General features: G+C 48.2%; 1 protein-coding gene across 1 annotated transcript in view; it reads left to right on the forward strand.

The window, feature by feature from the left end:
- Positions 1 to 21,531, forward strand: part of C8B (complement C8 beta chain) — a 41,363-nt gene that overhangs the window by 12,760 nt on the left and 7,072 nt on the right. Inside the window, exons 4-10 of the mRNA XM_089656562.1 lie at positions 4,986 to 5,127; positions 7,104 to 7,236; positions 8,793 to 8,990; positions 13,166 to 13,406; positions 14,984 to 15,112; positions 17,217 to 17,380; positions 21,263 to 21,416. Coding sequence (XP_089512688.1) covers positions 4,986 to 5,127; positions 7,104 to 7,236; positions 8,793 to 8,990; positions 13,166 to 13,406; positions 14,984 to 15,112; positions 17,217 to 17,380; positions 21,263 to 21,416 — 1,161 coding nt within the window. The remainder of the gene's footprint in view (positions 1 to 4,985; positions 5,128 to 7,103; positions 7,237 to 8,792; positions 8,991 to 13,165; positions 13,407 to 14,983; positions 15,113 to 17,216; positions 17,381 to 21,262; positions 21,417 to 21,531) is intronic.

The following is a 21,531-nucleotide window of genomic DNA, read 5'->3' on the forward strand; positions in this document are numbered from 1 at the left end:
CCTGACTCCTTATGTAAAATCATTATATCATCTAAAGACCCCAAAACCATTAAAATTCAAAAGCAGTGGCTGGGTACATCTTACAAATTGCAGAAGTTAATCAAAATACAATACGTGTTTCAGAACTTCTTTAGTTCCTTCATCAGGGGTCATCACCTCTCTGCAGCTTACCCCTGATGAAGGAACTAAAGAAGTTCTGAAACGCATTGGGTATTGTGCTGCTGCATTTATACCATCTTCTCACCATCCAAATGAAGATATATGTCCGTGTATTTTGATCAACTTCTGCAATTTGTAAGATGTACCCAGCCACTGCTTTTGAATTTTAATGGTTTTGGGGTCTTTAGATGATATTATTATTATTATTATTATTATTACTACGAGTTTATATAGCGCCAAAGGGTTTGCTCAGCGCTGTACAATAGGGGGGGACAATACATGGCACAGTACAACAAAGACAGACAGCGTACGAGGGGTAAGAGGGCCCTACTCTTACGAGCTTACAATCTAGGAGGGAGGGGGTAAAGGTACAGTAGGAAGTGGCTGGGGGGGATGAAGTGGTAGGAGGAATGAGGGAGGATGGCCGTTAGGTGAGGGTGGGGTAGGCTTCCCTGAAGAGATGGGTTTTGAGGGAGCGCCTGAATGTGAATAGAGAAGGCGACAGTCTGATGGATTGGGGCAGTGAGTTCCAGAGGATGGGGGAGGACCTGGAGAAGTCCTGCAGTCGTGCATGGGAGGAGGAGACCAGGGAGCAGGATAGAAGGAGGTCCTGTGAGGAGCGAAGGGTACGGGTAGGGTGGTACCTGGTGATCAGATTGGTGAGGTAGTCAGGGGCAGTGTTGTGAACGGCTTTGTAGGTCAGGGTAAGGAGTTTAAATTTGATGCGTTGGGCAATCGGGAGCCAGTGGAGGGAGAGGCAGAGGGGGGTGGCAGAGGTGGAGCGGGTGGTAAGGTGGATGAGTCTGGCAGCTGAGTTCAGGATGGTCTGGAGCGGGGAGAGCCTGCACTTGGGTAGGCCAGTGAGGAGGGAGTTGCAGTAGTCAAGGCGTGAGATGATGAGGGAGTGTACTAGAAGTTTGGTGGTGTCTGGGGTGAGGAAGGAGCGGATCTTGGCAATGTTGCGAAGATGGAGCCTGCATGTGTTTGTGAGTGATTTGACATGCGGTTGGAGGGAGAGGTTCGCGTCAAGAATGACGCCAAGGACTTTGGCTTGCGGGGCGGAAGTGATAGTGGAGTTGTTGGTGATGATGGATAGGATGGGGGGGGGGTGTGGGCAGGGGGAAAGACGAGAAGCTCGGTTTTGGAGAGGTTAATCTTGAGGAAATGTAGCGACATCCAGTCTGAGATGTCATTTAGGAGGTGAGTGATGCGGGCGGAGATAGTGGGGGTGAGGTGAGGGGTGGAGAGGTAGATTTGGGTGTCGTCAGCATAGAGGTGATAGTTGAAGCCGTGAGATTGTATGAGTTTGCCCAGGGAGGAGGTGTAGATGGAGAAGAGAAGGGGTCCAAGGACAGAGCCTTGGGGGACCCCAACAGAGAGGGGGAGGGAGGGGGAGGTGGCACCATTGTAGGTGACACTGAAGGAGCGTCGGGATAGGTAGGATGAGAACCAAGAGAGAGCAGCATCTCCGATGCCAAGGGAGAGTAGTTTATTAAGAAGGAGGGGGTGGTCAACTGTGTCGAAGGCCGCAGAGAGGTCCAGGAGAAGGAGGACAGAGTAGTCGCCCTTGGCTTTGGCGTTGAGTAGGTCGTTAGTGATTTTGAGGAGGGCGGTTTCAGTGGAGTGTAGGGGACGGAAGCCGGACTGTAGAGGGTCAAGGAGGTTATTGTCAGTAAGGTGGGAGCTTAGGCGATCGTAGACTAAGCGTTCAAGGAGCTTGGAGGTGAGTGGCAGCAGGGAGATGGGTCTGAGGTTGTTGGGGTCCGCGGGATCCAGGGAGGGCTTTTTGAGGATGGGGGTGATATGCGCGTGCTTTAGGGGGGAGGGGAATACGCCAGTAGAGAGGGAGAGATTGAAGATGTGGGTGAGGGAGCGGATGAGGGAAGAGGGGGGTGACCGGAGGAGTTGAGAGGGGATAGGGTCCAGGGGGCAGGTAGTGAGGCGGGCTTTTGAGAGGACTTTGGCGACTTCCTCAGTAGTGACAGGGCTGAGGGAGTGCAGTGCGGGGGGGGGTTATGGTGGGCGGGGCATTGGGAGAGGAGGGGGGCAGTGCGGTTGTGAGGGCAGAGGAGGGGGGAGATGAAGGGGTGACGGGGGCGAGGAGGCTAGGTGGGGAGGTAGATTGCAAGTTGACGATGTCCTTACGGATAGCGTCAATCTTGTTGTGGAAATGGGTGGCAATTTCGTGGGCGGTGAGAGAGGTACTGAGTGGAGGAGGGGGGGGGGAGAGCAGGGAGTTGAAGGTGGAGAAGAGTCGGCGGGGGCAGGAGGAGAGGGTGTTTATTAGGTTAACAAAGTAGGCCTGCTTGGCGGCGTGGAGGGAGGAGGTGTAGATAAGAAATGCAGATTTGTAGAGGGAGAAAGTATGAGGGGACCTGGTTTTGCGCCACAGTCTCTCCAGTGCGCGACTGCGACGTTTGAGGCGTTTAGTGCTGTCGGTCTGCCAGGGTTGAAGCGGTCTGGGTTTGATGATGCGTGTGGTAAGGGGTGCCAGAGAGTCTAGGGCAGCTGACAGTGAGTCATTGTACAAGGTGGTGGCTATGTCAGGACATGACAGTGAGAGGATGCTGTCGTGTAGGCAGTCGGCGGCAGAGTGGAGGGGGGCCGGGTTCAGGTTGCGGAGGTTGCGGCTGGTGATGGTTTGGCGTTTTTGAGGGGGGGAGTTGGGGGAAGGGGAGATGGAGAAGGTGATGAGGTGGTGGTCGGAGAGAGGGAAGGGGGTGTTCGCGAACTGGTTGAGGGTACAGAGGTGGGAAAAGACGAGGTCCAGGGTGTTCCCTCCGAGGTGGGTGGAGGATTGAGTGTGCTGTGTGAGCGCGAAAGAGGAGGTTAGGTGGAGGAATTGGGAAGTAGCCGGGGTGTTGTCGTTGATGGGGATGTTGAAGTCCCCGAGGATGATGGTGGGGAGCTCAGAGGAGAGGAAGAAGGGAAGCCAGGCGGCAAAGTCATCCAGGAAGCGGGCTATGGGTCCGGGAGGCCTGTAGATCACTGCGATCCTTAGGGGGGTGGGTGAGAAGAGTCGGATGCAGTGCGCCTCAAAGGAGGGGAAGGAAAGAGAGGGTGGGTTAGGGAGGACCTGGAAGGTGCTAAGCGGTGACAGGAGCAAGCCGACACCACCACCTCTGCGATCGCTCAGTCTTGGTGAATGGGTCCAGATGAGACCTCCATGAGTGAGTGCCGCAGGGGAGGTGGAGTCGGTGGCCTGTACCCAAGTTTCGGTGATTGCTAGGAGGTTGAGGGAGCGAGAGATGAAGAGGTCATGGATGGCGGTAAGCTTATTGCAAACCGAACGAGCATTCAGGAGTGCAACCGAGAGAGGGGGGATAGATATGGGGAGGAGGGGTACATGTATGAGGTTGAGGGGGTCGCGTCGGCTGGCGTGAGCAGGGGGGGCTCTAGGGGGGGTGTGAGGTGGTGAGGGGCCAGGGTTTGGGGAGATGTCCCCAGCTGATATGAGAAGGAGGAGGGTGAGGAAGGTGGCGTGGGAACGGGAGGTGTAGGAGCGCTTGGGTCTGAAAGTGGTGGCAAGTGGGTCAGCGGGGAAGTGGAGTAGCAGGAGGAGGTGGTGGGTGCCGTAGTGGGGAGAGGGGAGAAGTGAGGGGGCGATGTAGAGCTGCTTAGCGGGGGTGGGTGGGTAGAGGAAGGCGGTTTTAGGGATGGAGGAGAGGAGGATAAGGAGGAGGAGCGCGGGCGGCATGTTGGGGTGAGCGGGGTGCAGGAAGGGTCAGGGTGGGTGAGGGGGTGCTGGTCAGGGATGGCGAAGCAGTGTCCGAAACGCAGTGGGAGGTGGCTGGTAGTCCCAGGTGGGGTGGAGGGCAGGGGATCCCTGGTGGGATGGTATAATGATATAATGATTTTACATCAGGGGTCAGGCCCAGAGTAGCACAGGTCGCCTGTAGGAGTGCTTGTTTGGTGGTCCACCCAGGAGCATGGCTGATACGCTGAGATGGAGTCTGCAGGCACAGGCTGCAGGTATGTGCGAGGTATGCAGGTATGCAGGTTTTCCAGAGAAAAGAGGATCACAGGAGAACCAGTTTGAGCCAATATCGGGTGCCAGGAGGGGATCGGAGCAGACGTAGTCATAAAGGATAGACGGGGTCATACACAGAGAGCAGGAGAGAAGATCCGTTAGACAAACCGGGGTCAGGTCAGGGTTAAACAGAGCAGACAGGTCCAGGAGCAAGCCGAGTCGTTAACAGGAAATCACAAATCAGCAGCAGTCCAATCGATAGTTTTCAGTGCTGTGACCCTTCCAATGTTCCACCACTAAAAATGCACAAATTGTGCAAGAACAGCAACGGAGAAGACTTGGCCAGATTGCTCTGACATGCAGGGCAGCAGTCTGGAACCTTATTATATATGGAAATCTGGTAATAGCATTTGGAAACTTGATGTGTCAATGGCTTATTATGTGGCTTACTAGGCAATGGCCTGTATTGGTTATGCAGAATTCAGGCCATGGGCAGGTTGGAGAATCTCCTTGTGGATTGCCTCCAGACCCAAGGCATGCTCACTGTCACCCTTTGTAGGTCAGAATATCTGGATATTTGTAAGAAATGTTCAATTGAGGAGCATTTACGATAAATCATTTTATCCCTTTTAGCTACTGTATGTGGAAAATGCTGATCACTAAAACATTCTGAGATGTTGCAGAACTTCAGAATTGTGTGACTGTGTGAGTTCAATGTGCCAGGCCCAGGTGACAAACAAATCATAGCAATAGAGACTAATAGATTTCTAGCATGAGATTTAAATGTCTCATTCGCACCACTCAAAAATCAATTTTCACTGTGCCCCGACTATCAATATTTTGTTTTATATTCCAGAAAAATGTATCCCTCGACGGTTGATGTGTAATGGAGATGACGACTGTGGAGATTCCTCTGATGAGAAGAACTGTAAGTCTATCCGGAGCCCGTGTACAAATAATATGGAGCAGTACTGGGCCATCGAAAACCTGGCATCTGGGTAGGTACTTCTGGTATAACAACATCATTGATATAACTGATGTAATGATTGGCCTCAAAGAACACAGATATGTGCCAAAGCACCATCCCATGAGCCTGTCACATGGCATTGTGTTGTGATAGGCATTGTTTTGGTTTTATACTTCTGAGATCTCCAAATGTCTTTCTGTCTTTGTTCTTGGACCCCAAATATCAACAAGACATTGTTTTGGCACCCAGAAAGTCAATGTGCAATTTTCTATCACGGGGGTCTCCAAACTTTCTAAGCAAAGGGCCAGTTTACTGTCCTTCAGTCTTTAGAGGGGGGGCAAGCTTTGGCCGATGGGTGTAAACCATGTCCCATCATTGGTTTTAAAGAGAGGCAATTTGCCCCATTGTTGGTATCAGTGGGAGGGATGGTGTCCCATTGATAGTATCAGTGGGATGGATGGTGCCCCATTGATGGTATCAGTGGGAGGGATGGTGCCCCATTGATGGTATCAGTGGGAGGGATGGTGCCCCATTGATGGTATCAGTGGGAGGGATGGTGCCCCATTGATGGTATCAGTGGGAGGGATGGTGCCCCATTGATGGTATCAGTGGGAGGGATGGTGCCCCATTGATGGTATCAGTGGGAGGGATGGTGCCCCATTGATGGTATCAGTGGGAAGGATGGTGCCCCATTGATGGTATCATTGGGAGGGCTGGTGCCCCATTGATGGTATCAGTGGGTGGGATGGTGCCCCATTGATGGTATCAGTGGGAGGGATGGTGCCCCATTGATTGTATCAGTGGGAGGGATGGTGCCCCATTGATGGTATCAGTGGGAGGGATGGTGCTCCATTGATGGTATCAGTGGGAGGGATGGTGCCCCATTGATGGTATCAGTGGGAGGGATGGTGCCCCATTGATGGTATCAGTGGGAAGGATGGTGCCCCATTGATGGTATCAGTGGGAGGGATGGTGCCCCATTGATGGTATCAGTGGGAGGGATGGTGCCCCATTGATGGTATCAGTGGGAGGGATGGTGCCCCATTGATGGTATCAGTGGGAGGGATGGTGCCCCATTGATGGTATCAGTGGGAGGGATGGTGCCCCATTGTTGGTATCAGTGGGAGGGATGGTGCCTCATTGATGGCATCAGTGGGAGGGATGGTGCCCCATTGATGGTATCAGTGGGAGGGATGGTGCCCCATTGTTGGTATCATTGGGATGGATGGTGCCCCATTGATGGTATCAGTGGGAGGGATGGTGCCCCATTGATGGTATCAGTGGGAGGGATGGTGCCCCATTGTTGGTATCAGTGGGAGGGATGGTGCCTCATTGATGGTATCAGTGGGAGGGATGGTGCCCCATTGATGGTATCAGTGGGAGGGATGGTGCCCCATTGATGGTATCAGTGGGAGGGATGGTGCCCCATTGATGGTATCAGTAGGAGGGATGGTGCCCCATTGTTGGTATCAGTGGGAGGGATGGTGCCCCATTGATGGTATCAGTGGGAGGGATGGTGCCCCATTGATGGTATCAGTGGGAGGGATGGTGCCCCATTGTTGGTATCAGTGGGAGGGATGGTGCCTCATTGATGGTAACAGTGGGAGGGATGGTGCCCCATTGATGGTATCAGTATCAAGTACTAATATGTTATTATTCTGGGACCTCCAAGTGTCAGTGTGTCATTTGTGTTATGGTTCCCCAAGCCCCACAATTTCATTGTGTTGGTACCTCAAGTACCAGTGTGTCATTGTTATGGGACCACAAGTGTCAGTATGTCATTATCTTGGAACCCCACCTGTCAATTTGCTATTGTTCCGGGTCCCCAAGCCCCACTATGTCATTGTTTCAGATCCTTAAGTGTCACCACACCAATATTTATGTGTTTTTATTCTTCCTAGAAATTGTTTCTAGTGATTGTTTTTACATTTGGTAGAAGAATATTTATTGGAACAAGATGCATAAAGTATTCATTTCACAAACAATATTTTTAACATTTTCTTTCAGATTGAATCTGTTTACCAATTTGCGTGAAGGGCTTGTGTTGGATCATCGCTACTATGGCGGCGGCTGCGCTCCACATTACATTCTGGGCACTCGTTTCAGAAAGCCATTTAATGTGGAAAGTTACATCACTGATGTGAGCTGGTCTGAATTTTATAACTCGCTCATTGTTGGCTGCAGAATTTCTGCTACAATGTATCATTTGAAATTAGTTCTTTCATTGTATCAGGAATAAGTGACCCCCCCAATACCCGTATGTCAAAAATGGGGCCATTCCTCCAAAAAGTGATATTTTGGTTGATGAAGAATTTGGCAGGTGGAATTACCTATTGACACAGCTCTTAGCTTTCCCCCTCCACACACTTTTTTCATGTAGCACTACCCCCGTAGGAATTGATGAAGATTTGGGTCCCCCTATAGTGCTGCACTGCCAGGCAACACACATTTCTTTTCAGACTTGCACTTTAGAGACAGTAAACAGTCCTTGAACTTTTTGGGGGGAGATTTTATTAGGGGATGTTAACTTGGATGGGGAAGGGTACATGGGATGCCCAAGAAACTGTTCAACTGAGGACAACTTCCTGCAGCTATTTACAAGTGCTCAGAAGGGTTCTCTTCTAGGAGAGCTAGCCAGCCTCTCCTGGTGTAGAAATCCCTGGACAAGGGGATCTAGAGTCTGGCTCTTTAAAAAACGCAATCCAGCTGGGGCTATTTAAGTTTCCCACCCAAATGCCCTCTCCCCTATTCCCATCCAGGGGTTGTAGAAGTACTCACTGCCCCTCCTCTTTAGGCAGCAGGTTGGTAGCTGCTCTCAGGCCTCCTGCTGGGCTAGCTCCTTCCTTATCTCCACAGATGGTCCTCTCTCAGGGGGCCGGCAAGGTCCAGCTTTCCTCCTTTCAGCAACTCTCCTGGAGAAAGACCCCTTCCCTGCACCCCCTCCCAGGCCCCACTCTCCAGTTCCTGCTCTCACATCTTCCACCTGAACTCTCCTGAGCAGGAGAGTCACATTTAAGGGCTGCCCTGGCCCCAAGCCAAACCTCCTGCTTGGGGACTGGCCAGGGTCCCTTAAGTGTGCAGGACTTCCTCACCCCCGTCCACTGCTTCTAGAATCTTCTCCATGATTCTAGCGCAGGGGAAGGTATCAGGGAACTGACCTGCAGAACCTCTCAGCCCTGACCCCAAGTTAATCCTGCTAACTAATTCACCCAGGCTGCTGCTCAGCATCTTACTAAAAACTGAACACTAGCTCCCCCTGGCTATCTAGAGGGGCGCTACAGCCATTTTTATTAAAAATTTTATAGAAGGACCAAGGTCCACTCCAGGGGCGGACTGACAACTCATGGGGCCCCCGGGCAATAGGGAATCATGGGGCCCCTGTGTCCTTGTCCAAACTCAAACCACACCCAAAAAAGCCTATGAAAGGTAACAGGGGCATCTCATGGGGCCCCCTACTGACCCCGGGCCCTCGGGCAGTGCCCGAGTTCCCAAATGGTCAGTCCGCCTCTGGTCCACTCATGATGGCCTCAAAGAGTGAGTGGAGCTGGGAACTTACCAGTTGAAAAGTTACCAGGGAAAACCAGTTGAAAAGTCATCCTACAATTGTTCATCTGTTAGTTGGACTCACCATTTTAAGCTACATTCCAATCCACATGAAAACAAAGCCTTGAAAAGCGTTCATATTTCTCTTTACAGGCTAAAGGAGAATACAAATTCACGCTCAGCGACCATGAATCCTACTCCGATTACGAAAGAAATTTCTTTAGCGCTCATGCGAAACAAGAAAGCTTCAGCATCGGCTTCAACATCCCCGAAGTGTTCGAGTTCGGATTCAGCTACAGCAGCATGAACTTTAAAAAGTTTGTGGAGAGGACAAAGAGATTTTCACACACTGTAAGTACAGGAGTCGGGGTTGGGTGTAAATTGCATAAGCTGTCCATATATTACTGCTCAATGGAAGTGTAGTAACTGATACCAACCAATCAGAATTCATGCTTTGACATTCTGCAGTGGCGTTCCCTAGCAGGTGCGGGGGGGGGGGGTGCGCACCGCAACGGATGACACCTACTGCACAGGGTGACACCGGACCCGCTCCACGAAAAGGAAAGTTGTAAAGCAAGCCGACGATCCCCGCAGGATGGATCAGATCCATCATACAGGGATCGTCGGCTTTCTTTACAACTTACCTTTTCGTGGAGCGGGTCCGGTGTCACCCCATATAGGTTGCATGCCCACGATCCCCGCAGGATAGTTTTGATCTGCGGATTGGGGAGCATAATGTATCGGAGTCCGATCCATTATGCTCCCCAATCCACAGATCCGATCCATCCTGCAGGGATCGTCGGCTTTCTTTACAACTTACCTTTTCGTGAAGCGGGTCCGGTGTGACCCCATATAGGTTGCATGCCGACGATCCCCGCAGGATGGTTTTGATCTGCGGATTGGGGAGCATAATGTATCGGAGTCCGATCCATTATGCTCCCCAATCCACAGATCCGATCCATCCTGCGGGGATCGTCGGCTTTCTTTACAACTTACCTTTTCGTGGAGCGGGTCCGGTGTCACCCCGTATAGGTTGCGTGCCGACGATCCCCGCAGGATGGATCAGATGTGCAGATTGGGGAGCATAATGGATCGGACTCCGATCCATTAGGCTCAATCTGCAGATTTGAACCACCCTGCGGGCATCGTTGGAGGGGGTGTCACCATGTGTTATCACACCGGGTGACACCAACCCTAGGGATGCCCCTGATGTTCTGACACCCCGATGGCTTCATATACATTTGAATACCAAGAGTTTGACTCACTGCACAGCAACCCAATGAATGCCGAGATCCAATATTCCTAATTAGTGGTTAGTACTTCCCATCAGGGGCGGACTGGCAACTCTTGGGGCCCCCAGGCAAGAGGGGATCACGGGGCCCGTGTCCTCTTCCACACTCAAACCACACCCAAAAAAGCCTATGAAAGGTACCAGGGGGATCTCATGGGGCCCCCTACTGACCCCGGGCCCTCGGGCAGTGCCCAAGTGCCCGAATGGTCAGTCCGCCCCTGCTTCCCATGTGTCATGTTGCTTGGTCCTCATTCATTTGCAATTGCTTAGCCACTGGAGGAGTTTCAGCATGAAAGATACATCTGAACAAAATATGATTTCTATTTACCAATAATATTTAATTTCTTTCTGCTTTGCTTCATTTGTTTTGTAATTTTTTTTCAGTGTTGCATAAAAAAAAAATGCTTAGTTGAAAAAAATATTTTTTTCTTTACAATAAAACTACTTTTATTTTACAGTTGTTAAATATTAAAATAATATTGATTGAAATCATTATTAAATAATATTTTTTTTTTATTAAGTCTTTTTGGCAATACATTACATATATTATAGAAATATATATATATATACACTATAATGCCATAAGTCATGGGCTTGCCCTCCATATCATGTGATTCAGGTGTTCCAATCCCCTCCCAACCATTGGATTCAGGTGTTCCAATCCCCTCCATATCATGTGATTCAGGTGTTCCAATCCCCTCCATATCATGTGATTCAGGTGTTCCAATCCCCTCCCAACCATTGGATTCAGGTGTTCCAATCCCCTCCATATCATGTGATTCAGGTGTTCCAATCCCCTCCATATCATGTGATTCAGGTGTTCCAATCCCCTCCATATCATGTGATTCAGGTGTTCCAATCCCCTCCCAACCATTTGATTGAGGTGTTCCAATCCCCTCCATATCATGTGATTCAGGTGTTCCAATCCCCTCCATATCATGTGATTCAGGTGTTCCAATCCCCTCCATGGACACAGGTGTATACAATCAAGCCCCTAGGCATGCAGACTGCTTCTACAAACATTGGTGAAAGAATGGGTCGCTCTCAGGAGCTCAGTGACTCCAAGCGTGGTCCCGTGATAGGTGGCCACCTGTGCAATAAGTCCATCCGTGACATTTCCTGGCTACTAAATATTCCACGCTCAACTGTTAGGGCCCATGTACACGGGGCATTTGGAAAACTCTTCTGAACGATGGAAACTGACTGCTGGAAAACGTAGGTTAAAAAATGTCAGTTTAGCTGCGTTTGCATACCGTGTTTATGAGTGTTTGCGTTTAGAAGAGGTTTTTAAAAGATAACCTCAGGAGACCCTCCCAAATGCCCAGAATGCACTGAAAAACAGTAAAAAAATAAACTTTTTCAGACCTTTTGAGAGAAATAGAGAGAGCGGAAGCAGAGAGAGCAGGATGTGTGGAGATGACCGGTCTTTTCTGGTTGTATTCACTATGGATCCCATCATGAGCAGAATGCGGCGCGTTCTATCATTTATTCCTTCACGTGAAACCCGGAACTGACTGCGCTGGTGGGCCGGGTCCATATGAGTACATGGAAAACGCTTTGCATGCATTTCTGATGATGAAAAAAGGCTCCGGACAGCATCTGGATATGGAACAGTTAAAAAACGCTTCTAAATGCAAACGCTTATAAACGCATTTACAAGCCTTTGTAATGCAAGTTTGGTGCATTCAAAAAAACTACCGTAAACTCAACTGGCTGTAAACAACTGTATGTACACGGACACATAGGAGAACATTAGGGAGAGTTCAGGGGCTGCTGAAAAAAATGCACATCTGCTCCTGAACGTCATTTTATCAGCTGAAGTGTACATGAGCCCTTAGTGATATTATAACAAAGTGGAAGCAACCGGGAACAACAGCAACTCAGCCACCAAGTGGTAGGCCACGTCACATGACAGGGCGGGGTCAGCGCATGCTGAAGCGCACAGAAGTCGCCAACTGTCTGCAGAGTCAATAGCTAAAGACCTCCAAACTTGGTGTGACCTTCAGATGAGCCCAACAACAGTGCGTAGAGAGCTTCATGGAATGGGTTTCCATGGCCGAGCAGCTGCATCCAAGCCTTCCATCACCAAGTGCAATGCAAAGCGTCGGATGCCGTGGTGTAAAGCATGCCGCCACTGGACTCTAGAGCAGTGGAGACGTGTTCTCTGGAGTGACCGATCACACTTCTCTGTCTGGCAATCCGATGGCCATGTCTGGGTCTGGCGGTGGCCAGGAGAGCGGTGCTTGCCTGACTGCATTGTGACAAGTGGAAAGTTTGGTGGAGGGGGGATTATGGTGGGGGGTGGTTTTTCAGGGGTTGGGCTTGGCCCCCTAGTTCCAGTGAAGGGAACTCCTAAGGCGACATTTTGGACAATTTCATGCTCCCAACTTTGTGGGAAGAGTTTGGGGATGGCCCCTTCCTGTTCCAACATGACTGCACACCAGTGTACAAAGCAAGGTCCATAAAGACATGGAGGAGCCAGTTTGGGGTGGAGGAACTTGACTGTCCTGCACAGAGTCCTGACCTCAACCCCATAGAACACCTTTGGGATGAATTAGAGCGGAGACTGCGAGCCAGGCCTCCTCCCCCGACATCAGTGCCTGACCTGACAAATGTGCTTCTGGAAGAATGGTCCAACCTTCCCATAGACACCCTCCTAAACCTTGTGGACGGCCTTCCCAGAAGAGTTGAAGCTGTTATAGCTGCAAAGGGCGGGGCCAACTCAATATTGAACCCTACGGACTAAGACTGGGGGGGCATTAAAGGTCATGTGTGTGGAAAGGGCGGGGCCAACTCAATATTGAACCCTATGGACTAAGACTGGGAGGCCATTAAAGGTCATGTGCTTGGAAAGGCCGGCGACCCAAAACTTGGGGCAATACAGTCTATGCGTTTATTTATTTATTGCACAAGGAAAGAAAAGCTGAGGTAAGAGCAGGGGGGGACTGACCATTTGGAAACTCGGGCACTGCCCGAGGGCCTGAGGTCAGTAGGGGGCCCCATGAGATGCCCCTGGTACCTTTTTTCATAGGCTTTTTTGAGTTTGGGCAAGGACACAGGGGCTCCATGATCCCCTATTGCCCGGGGGCCCCATGAGTTGTCAGTCCACCCCTGGGTAAGAGGTTATGAGATTATATTTGTAAAACACATCATCTCCATCAATGGAAGTATTAAAGGGCCAATGTGTTTTTTTAAAAGAACCTTTACAGCAATGAAAGTTTTCTCTCTATTTCAGCAAAGTTTATTCATCAGCGCTCGGTCGGATTTGGTCGTGGCAAAATACAAGCTGAAGTCTCGTGGACTGATGCTGCATTCGGAGTTCTTCCAGAGGGTGAAGCAGTTGCCGATGGAATACGTCTATGGAGAATACCGGGACCTTTTCAGGGACTATGGGACGCATTACATCACTGAGGCCACGCTGGGCGGAGTCTATGAATATACCCTGATCCTCAACAAAGACCATGTTAAAAGCGAAGGTGACATTAGCAGCTCGCTGGTCCTAGGAAGAACTGGCAAAGATACAATTTTTACTTTTAAAACAAAAAAGTATAGTAAAAAAAATCCATTATATATATTTTTTAATAAGGTTGTAGTATATAATACATTTCCATTTTCAGCTGAACTTGCTATGTACAGTATGTCTGAAAAAATGATAAAAATGTCATATGGGTTCAGTGTCGCATGACCGAGCAATAGTCATTCAAAGTACGACAGCGCTGTGAGTTGAAAAGTGGCCTATGTAAGAAGGGGGGTAAAAGTGCTCAGTAAGTGCATCACACCAATGATGGGACACTATTCCTCCCACTGATACTAACAATGGGGCACTATTCCACCCACTGACACCAATGATGGGACACTATTCCACCCACTGACACCAATGATGGGGCACTATTCCTTCAACTGACACCAATGATGGGACACTATTCCTCCCACTGATACTAACAATGGGGCACTATTCCACCCACTGACACCAATGATGGGACACTATTCCACCCACTGACACCAATGATGGGGCACTATTCCACCCACTGACACCAATGATGGGACACTATTCCTCCCACTGATGCTAACGATGGGACACTATTCCTCCCACTGACACCAATGATGGGGCACTATTCCTCCCACTGATACTAACGATGGGACACTATTCCTCCCACTGACACCAATGATGGGGCACTATTCCACCCACTGATACCAATGATGGGACACTATTCCTCCCACTGATACTAACAATGGGGCACTATTCCACCCACTGACACCAATGATAGGACACTATTCCTCCCACTGACACCAACGATGGGGCACTATTCCTCCCACTGATACTAACGATGGGGCACTATTCCTCCCACTGACACCAATGGTGGGGCACTATTCCACCCACTGACACCAATGATGGGGCACTATTCCCCCACTGACACCAATGATGGGGAACAATTTCCCCCACTGACACCAATGATGGGCAACAATTTCCCCCACTGACACCAATGATGGGACACTATTACCCCCACCAATATCAGTGTTGTCACACTATTACTCCTAGTGATACCAACTATGGGGCACTATTCCTTCCTCTGACACCAATGATGAGGCACTATTCTTCTCATTGGCACCATTAGTAGGGAACTATTCCTCCAACTGATACTAACAATGGGGCACTATTCTTTGGACTGACACCAATTGTAGGGCACTATTCCACTCACTGACACCAATGATGAGGCACTATTCTTTCCATTGACACCAATAATGAGGGACTATTCCTCCCACTGATGCTAACAATGGGGCACTATTCCTCCCACTGATGCTAACAATGGGGCACTATTCCTCCCACTGACACCAATGATGGGGCACTATTCATCCCACTGATACCAATGATGGGGCACTATTCCTCCCACTGACACCAATGATGGGACACTATTCCTCCCACTGACACCACTGATGGGACACTTATTACCCCCACCAACATCAGAGATGTCACACTATTCCTCCTAGTAATACCAACAATGGGGTACTATTCCTCCCAATGACACCAATGACTTATGTTTTTTTTCTACAGGTTACTCCTTAAGTGATGTGAAGTCCTGTCTGAACGTAGGATTTAATGTGGGCGGTAACATATGTGGCGTTTACGTAAGCGTTGGTATGACGGATAGTCAGTGTGATGGGCTTTTGAAAGAGATTGGAGGTGAGAGACCAGTCAGAGCTTTTCTGGTTCGAAATCCTGAAATATTGATGCCACGGGCCTGGCAGGAATTTGGGACCAAATTTTAATGACATCTATCCATTGCCACCACCTAATCCTCGTTTATTCCAAGGGATAAAAGATGCAGAAATCTTTGCAAATATCAGCAGTCCATTTTATTATTATTAATAATAATAAAAATCATTGTGTACACATTTAATATAGATAAATGTAAAAAAAAAATATATATATATACAGTTGTGTTCAAAATAATAGCAGCCAGACATCACTAACCGGATCAATCTCTGTTTTTGGTAGAAATGATATTTCTACATGGCAAATAATTTCCTAGCAGGTGTAGTAGAGTAATAGAAATCCAACAGACCCGACAGTCATGACATGCATGCTGCTGATTCTGTGTCATTGAATCACTCATTGAAAGGGGCGTGTTCAAAATAATAGCAGTGTGGAGTTCTATTAGTGAGGTCATTCATTCTTTGAAAAACAGGTGGCAATTATTGCCCTTATTTAAGGAAGGAAGGCAGCAAATGTTGGACATGCTGGTTACAGTGCATTTCTCTCTGAAATTCTGAGGAAAATGGGTCGTTCCAGACATTGTTCAGAAGAACATCGTACCTTGATTAAAAAGTTGATTGGAGAGGGGAAAACATATAAAGAGGGGCAGAAAATGATCGGCTGCTCAGCTAAAATGATCACAAATGCTTTAAAATGGCAACCAAAACCTGAAAGACGCGGAAGAAAGCGAAAAACTACCATTGGAATGGATAGAAGAATAGCCAAAATGGGGCGGACTCAGCCAACAATCAGCTCCAGGAAGATGTGTGACGTTCCCTGTGAGGACTGTTACAATTAGAAGACGCCTATGTGAAGCCAAGCTATCTGAAAGAAGTCCCCGCAAAGTCCCACTGTTGGGAAAAAGACGTGTGCTGAAGAGGTTACAATCTGCCAAAGAGCACATTGACTGGCCTAAAGAGAAATGGCGCAACATTTTGTGGACTGATGAAAGTAAGATTGTTCTTTTTGGGTCTAGTGGGCGGAGACAGTTTGTCAGACGACCCCCAAACACTGAATTCAAGCCACAGTACACTGTGAAGACCGTGAAGCATGGTGGTGCAAGCATCATGATATGGGGATGTTTCTCATACTACGGTGTTGGGCCTATTTATCGCATACCAGGGATCATGGATCAGTTTGAATCCATCAGAATACTTGAAGAGGTCATGCTGCCTTATGCTGAAGAGGAAATGCCCTTGAAATGGGTGTTCCAACAAGACAACGACCCCAAACACACCAGTAAACGTGCAACATCTTGGTTCCAGACCAACAAGATGGACGTTATGGAGTGGCCAGCCCAATCCCCGGATCTTAATCCAATAGAAAACTTGTGGGGTGACATCAAAAATGCCGTTTCTGAGGCAAAACCAAGAAATAGAGAAGAACTGTGGAATGTGGTCCAATCATCCTGGGCTGGAATACCTGATCACAGGGGCCAGAAGTTGGGGGACTCCATGCAACACAGATGTACAGCAGTTCTCAGAAACAGTGCAACTACAACCAAATATTCATGAAGTCATTCAAAGGAAAGCAAAATCTTCAAACATTTCTCAGTTTATATAGTGAATGTTTGAGTTTGTAAAGAAGAATACAAACACTGCGATTTTTTTGAACCGTCTAATATTCACTTTTCTTCCATTTTTTTAGAGAAACAACACAAATTTGATGTATTTTTCTTCATGTTTGGATTTGGAATAGAATGTGTCGTGTTCCCAATGCATTTGTGTGGATGGAAATAAAAGATATTAGAAGGATTTTCAGCTTTATTCACTTTTTTCAACACACTGCTATTATTTTGAACACAACTGTATAAAACACATTTTATTATTATTATTATTGTTATTAATAATAATATTAATAATAATAAAAAATAAGTGTCTATACACTTAAAAAAAAAAATATTGCCCGCTCTCAACAGGGATTAGGGATCCTGTGACCTCTATGAAAGCCAATCGCAGCGATCAGGTGATTATTGATGAATGGCGTCTCCATTGATCGATGAATAATCTGATGACCTATTGATCCATCGCAGATAAGTCCGACAATAAAAAAGTCGTTGAAGACTTCGTCGCTCTTGTACGGGGAGGATCCAGCGAGCACGTGACCGCGCTGGCCTACCGGAGCCTTCCGACTCCGGAGTTGATGCAAGAGTGGGGGGACGCCGTGCAGTACAGTCCAGAAATTCTGAATATTAAGGTACGACTCTTAAAGTGTAACGAAAGACAAAAGTTTTTTTTTTTTTGCTTCGGATGGAATGGAAAGGGATTAGAACCCCATTACCCCGGGTTCACACCTATGCATTTTCCAGAGCATTTTTCAGAAATGCAGTACAGTCCATTTAACATGATTTCCTATGGGACATGTTCACACCTGTGCGTTTTCACCCGCTGCGTTTTTTGGAAAGGATCAGGGACTTTTTTTTAACACAAAAGTTGCGTTTTTGGTTCTATAGACTTCAATGGAAATGCTGCAGAAAAGCATTTTGCTGCATTTTACATTTTAAATCTGCCCAGCAACAACCCCCCCCCCCCAGGCAAAACACATCAAAAACGCAGCAAAACCGCAACGCAGAAACGGGTAAAACGCAAACTGCATAGGTATGAACCAAGCCTTAGTCTAGGTTCATACCTATGCAGGCAGGGGCAGACTGACAACTCATGGGGCCCCCGGGCAATAGGGGATCATGGGGCCCCTGTGTCCTTGCCCAAACTCAAAAAAGCCTATGAAAAATGTACCAGGGGCATCTCTTGGGGCCCTCTACTGATCCCGGGCCACCGGGCAGTGCCCGAGTTTCCAAATGGTCAGTCCGCCCCTGTATGCAGGTTGCATTTGAGGCATTTCTGCATTGCGTTTTGCATTGCACTTTGCATTTTTACCCTTGCGTTCTAGACGCGTTTTTGATGCGTTTTTTTTTCTTTCATTTTTTCTTCTTCTTGTTGCTAAGCAGATTGTAAATGCAAAAACGCATCAAAAACGCAGCAAAAACACAATACATGTTTTTCTGCAGCATTCCCATTGGAGTCTATAGAACCAAAAATGCAACGTTTTGCGTTCAGGGCTGGTTCACACTATAGAAACGCAGTCCAGATGCATTCTGGATGCGTTTTTGGTGTGTTCCAGTTAATTTTTCCCCTTCTCTTTTTCTTCAATTCAAATGGGGACATGTACGTTCCAGTATGTTTTTGATGCGTTTTGGTGCATTCTGGTGCATTTTTGATGTGTTTTAGGGCCGGTTCACACTATAGAAACGCAGTCCGGATGCATTTTTTACGTGTTTTTGATGCGTTTTTGATCCATTCCAGTGCATTTTTTAAGCATTCCAGTAAATTTTTCCCCCTCTCTTTTTCTTCATTTCAAATAGGGACATGTGCGATCCAGAGTGTTTTAGGTGCGTTCTGGTGCATTTTTGATGCGTTTTAGGGCCGGTTCACACTATATAAACGCAGTCCAGTTGCGTTCCGGATGCATTTTTGCATAGGTGTTTATTATGTGTTTTTTATGCATTCCAGTTAATTTTTTCCGCTCTCTTTATCTTCAATTTAAATAGGGATATGTGAGTTCCAGTGCGTTTTTGGTGCGTTTCAGTGTGTTCCGGTGCATTTTTGGTGTGCTCTGGTGCGTTTTTGATGCGTTTTACTGCGTTCCAGTGCAGATCTGTGCAGGAAAAATGCAGCCTGTTCTACTTAATTTTTCTGCATCCGGAACGCACTGGAACTGCAAGCGCTGATGTGAACTATGACATTGACAACCGTATCACCTACTTTTTATGCATTTTTGGATGCAGAAAAAACACAACTAAAACGCATGTAATATGAACTAGTCCTAAGGGCCGTTTCACGGTATGGAAATGCAGTCCAGATGCGTTCAGGATGTGTTTCTGTATATGCACATGCGGTATAATGCATCAAATACACACCAAATGCACCAAAATGCACCAAAAACGCACTGGAACGCACGTCCCTATTTAAATTGAAGAAAAAGAGAAGGGAAAAAATTAACTGTAATGCATTAAAAATGCACCGGAATGCGAAAATGCGCATGAGAAATGTGCATGCGGAAATGCATCCAGACTGTGTTTCTATGGTGTGAACCGTCCCTTCGGCCTGGGTTCACACTCCTGCAGTGCGGCATATCACATACAATTCGCACCGGAACCGCACCGCATTCCTGTGTAAATCACATGTGAATTCCATGTGGTACAGGGGCGGACTGACCATTTGGAAACTCGCGCACTGCCCGAGGGCCCGGGGTCAGTCGGGGGCCCCATGAGATGCCCCTGGTACCTTTTTTACAGGTTTTTTTGGGTGTGGGTAAGAACACAGGGGCCGCATGATCCCTATTGCCCGGGGGCCCCATGAGTTGTCAGTCCGCCCCTGGTAGGGGGCCCCATGAGATGCCCCTGGTACCTTTTTTATAGACTTTTTTGGGTGTGGGTAAGAATACAGGGGCCCCATGATCCCCTATTGCCCAGGGGCCCCATGAGTTGTCAGTCCGCCCCTGGTAGGGGGCCCCATGAGTTGTCCCGGTACCTTTTTCATAGGCTTTTTTGAGTTTGGGCAAGGAGACAGGGGCCCCATGATCCCCTGTTGCCCGTGGGCCCCATGATCCCCTGTTGCCCGGGGGCCCCATGAGTTGTCAGTCCGCCACTGGTGTGGTGCAATTTGAGTATAGCTCAAATCACACCGCATCTGCACCAAAAAAGGCACAGGACCCTTTTTTTGTCCACACTAGATTCGGATCGCATGAATATTCACACCTATGCGATCCGATTCTGCACATCGCACCGCACTTTGCAAACCGATTTTGGGGTGCTGTTAACTTAACATACACACCCGCAGCGGTTCTCATGCAGTTCGATTTTGATGTGGTGTGGAATTCGCACACAAACCGATGCAAATTCCGCATCAGCGTGCACCCGAGCTAAAGAAGAAGAGAGGGGGAAAAATTATTATTATTATTATACAGGATTTATGGCGCCAACAGTTTGCTCAGCACTTTACAATATAACGGGAGACAATACAGCAACAATACAGTTCAATACAGGAGGGATAGGAGGGCCCTGATCCTGGGAGCTTACAATCTAGGAGGGAGGGGCTGGTGGTACAAAAGGTAGCAACTGTGGGGGATGGACTGGTAGGAGGAGTAGAAGATTCCATTATTAGCTGAGAGCAGGATAGGCTTCCCTGAAGAGAGAGGTTTTCAGAGATCGCCTAAAAGTGAGCAGAGTAGGCGATAGTCTGATAAATTGGGGTAGAGAGTTCCAGAGGATGGGGGAAGCTCTGGAGAAGTCCTGGAGATGAGAATGGGAGGAGGAGACAAGGGAGCTAGAGAGTAGGAGGTCTTGCGAGGAGCGGAGAGTACAGTGAATGAACCAGAACGCATCAAAAACGTGTAAAAAACGGCAAAAAAACGCGCATACAGAAATGCTTTCTATGGTGCGGACCGGCCCTCAACGTTTTCAAAGAGCGCCTAAAATTGAGCAGAGTAGGCAATAGTCTGATAAATTGGGATAGAGAGTTCCAGAGGATGGGGGAAGCTCTGGAGCAGTCCTGGAGACGAGCATGGGAGGAGGAGACAAGGGAGCTAGAGAGTAGGAGGTCTTGCGAGGAGCGGAGAGGACGGTGAATGAACCAGAACGCATAAAAAACGTGTAAAAAACGCACCAAAAAAACCGCGCATACAGAAATGCTTTCTATAGTGCAGATCAGCCCTCAACGTTTTCATAGAGTGCCTAAAATTGAGCAGAGTAGGCGATAGTCTGATAATTTGGGGTAGAGAGTTCCAGAGGATGGGGGAAGCTCTGGAGAAGTCCTGGAGGCGAGCATGGGAGGAGGAGACAAGGGAGCTACAGAGTAGGAGGTCTTGCGAGGAGCGGAGAGGACGGTGAATGAACCAGAACGCATTAAAAACGTGTAAAAAACGCCAAAATAACGCGCATACAGAAATGCTTTCTATGGTGCGGACCGGCCCTCAACATTGACCCGTTCCGAAAAATCACACAACACAAATCGGAAGGGCGAACGCCGATATCGCCAGAGCAAACTAAGACTTCTTCCTTCCTCCCGCTTTCCTCCACAGACCAGCCCCTTGTATGAATTAGTGACTCCGGCTGACTTCATCGGGGCCAACGTCCTGCAGGAAAACATGAAACGCGCCCTGGAAGAATTCGAAAGGGAGACCGCGTCCTGCCGCTGTGCCCCGTGCGAAAACAATGGCGTCGCCGTCTTCAAAGGTACGACACACAGAAGCCGAATACGTGGGGAGAATAAAATCTATCATGGTGGCTTGTTTCCCCAAACATAAAAAAGTCATTAAAAAAAAAACAAAAAAAAAAAACTTCTTTTATT

The sequence above is a fragment of the Staurois parvus genome, unplaced genomic scaffold (assembly GCF_062004578.1).
Source record: "Staurois parvus isolate SC_StPar_1 unplaced genomic scaffold, SC_StPar_1.0 ptg000917l, whole genome shotgun sequence".
Classification (NCBI taxonomy): domain Eukaryota; kingdom Metazoa; phylum Chordata; class Amphibia; order Anura; family Ranidae; genus Staurois; species Staurois parvus.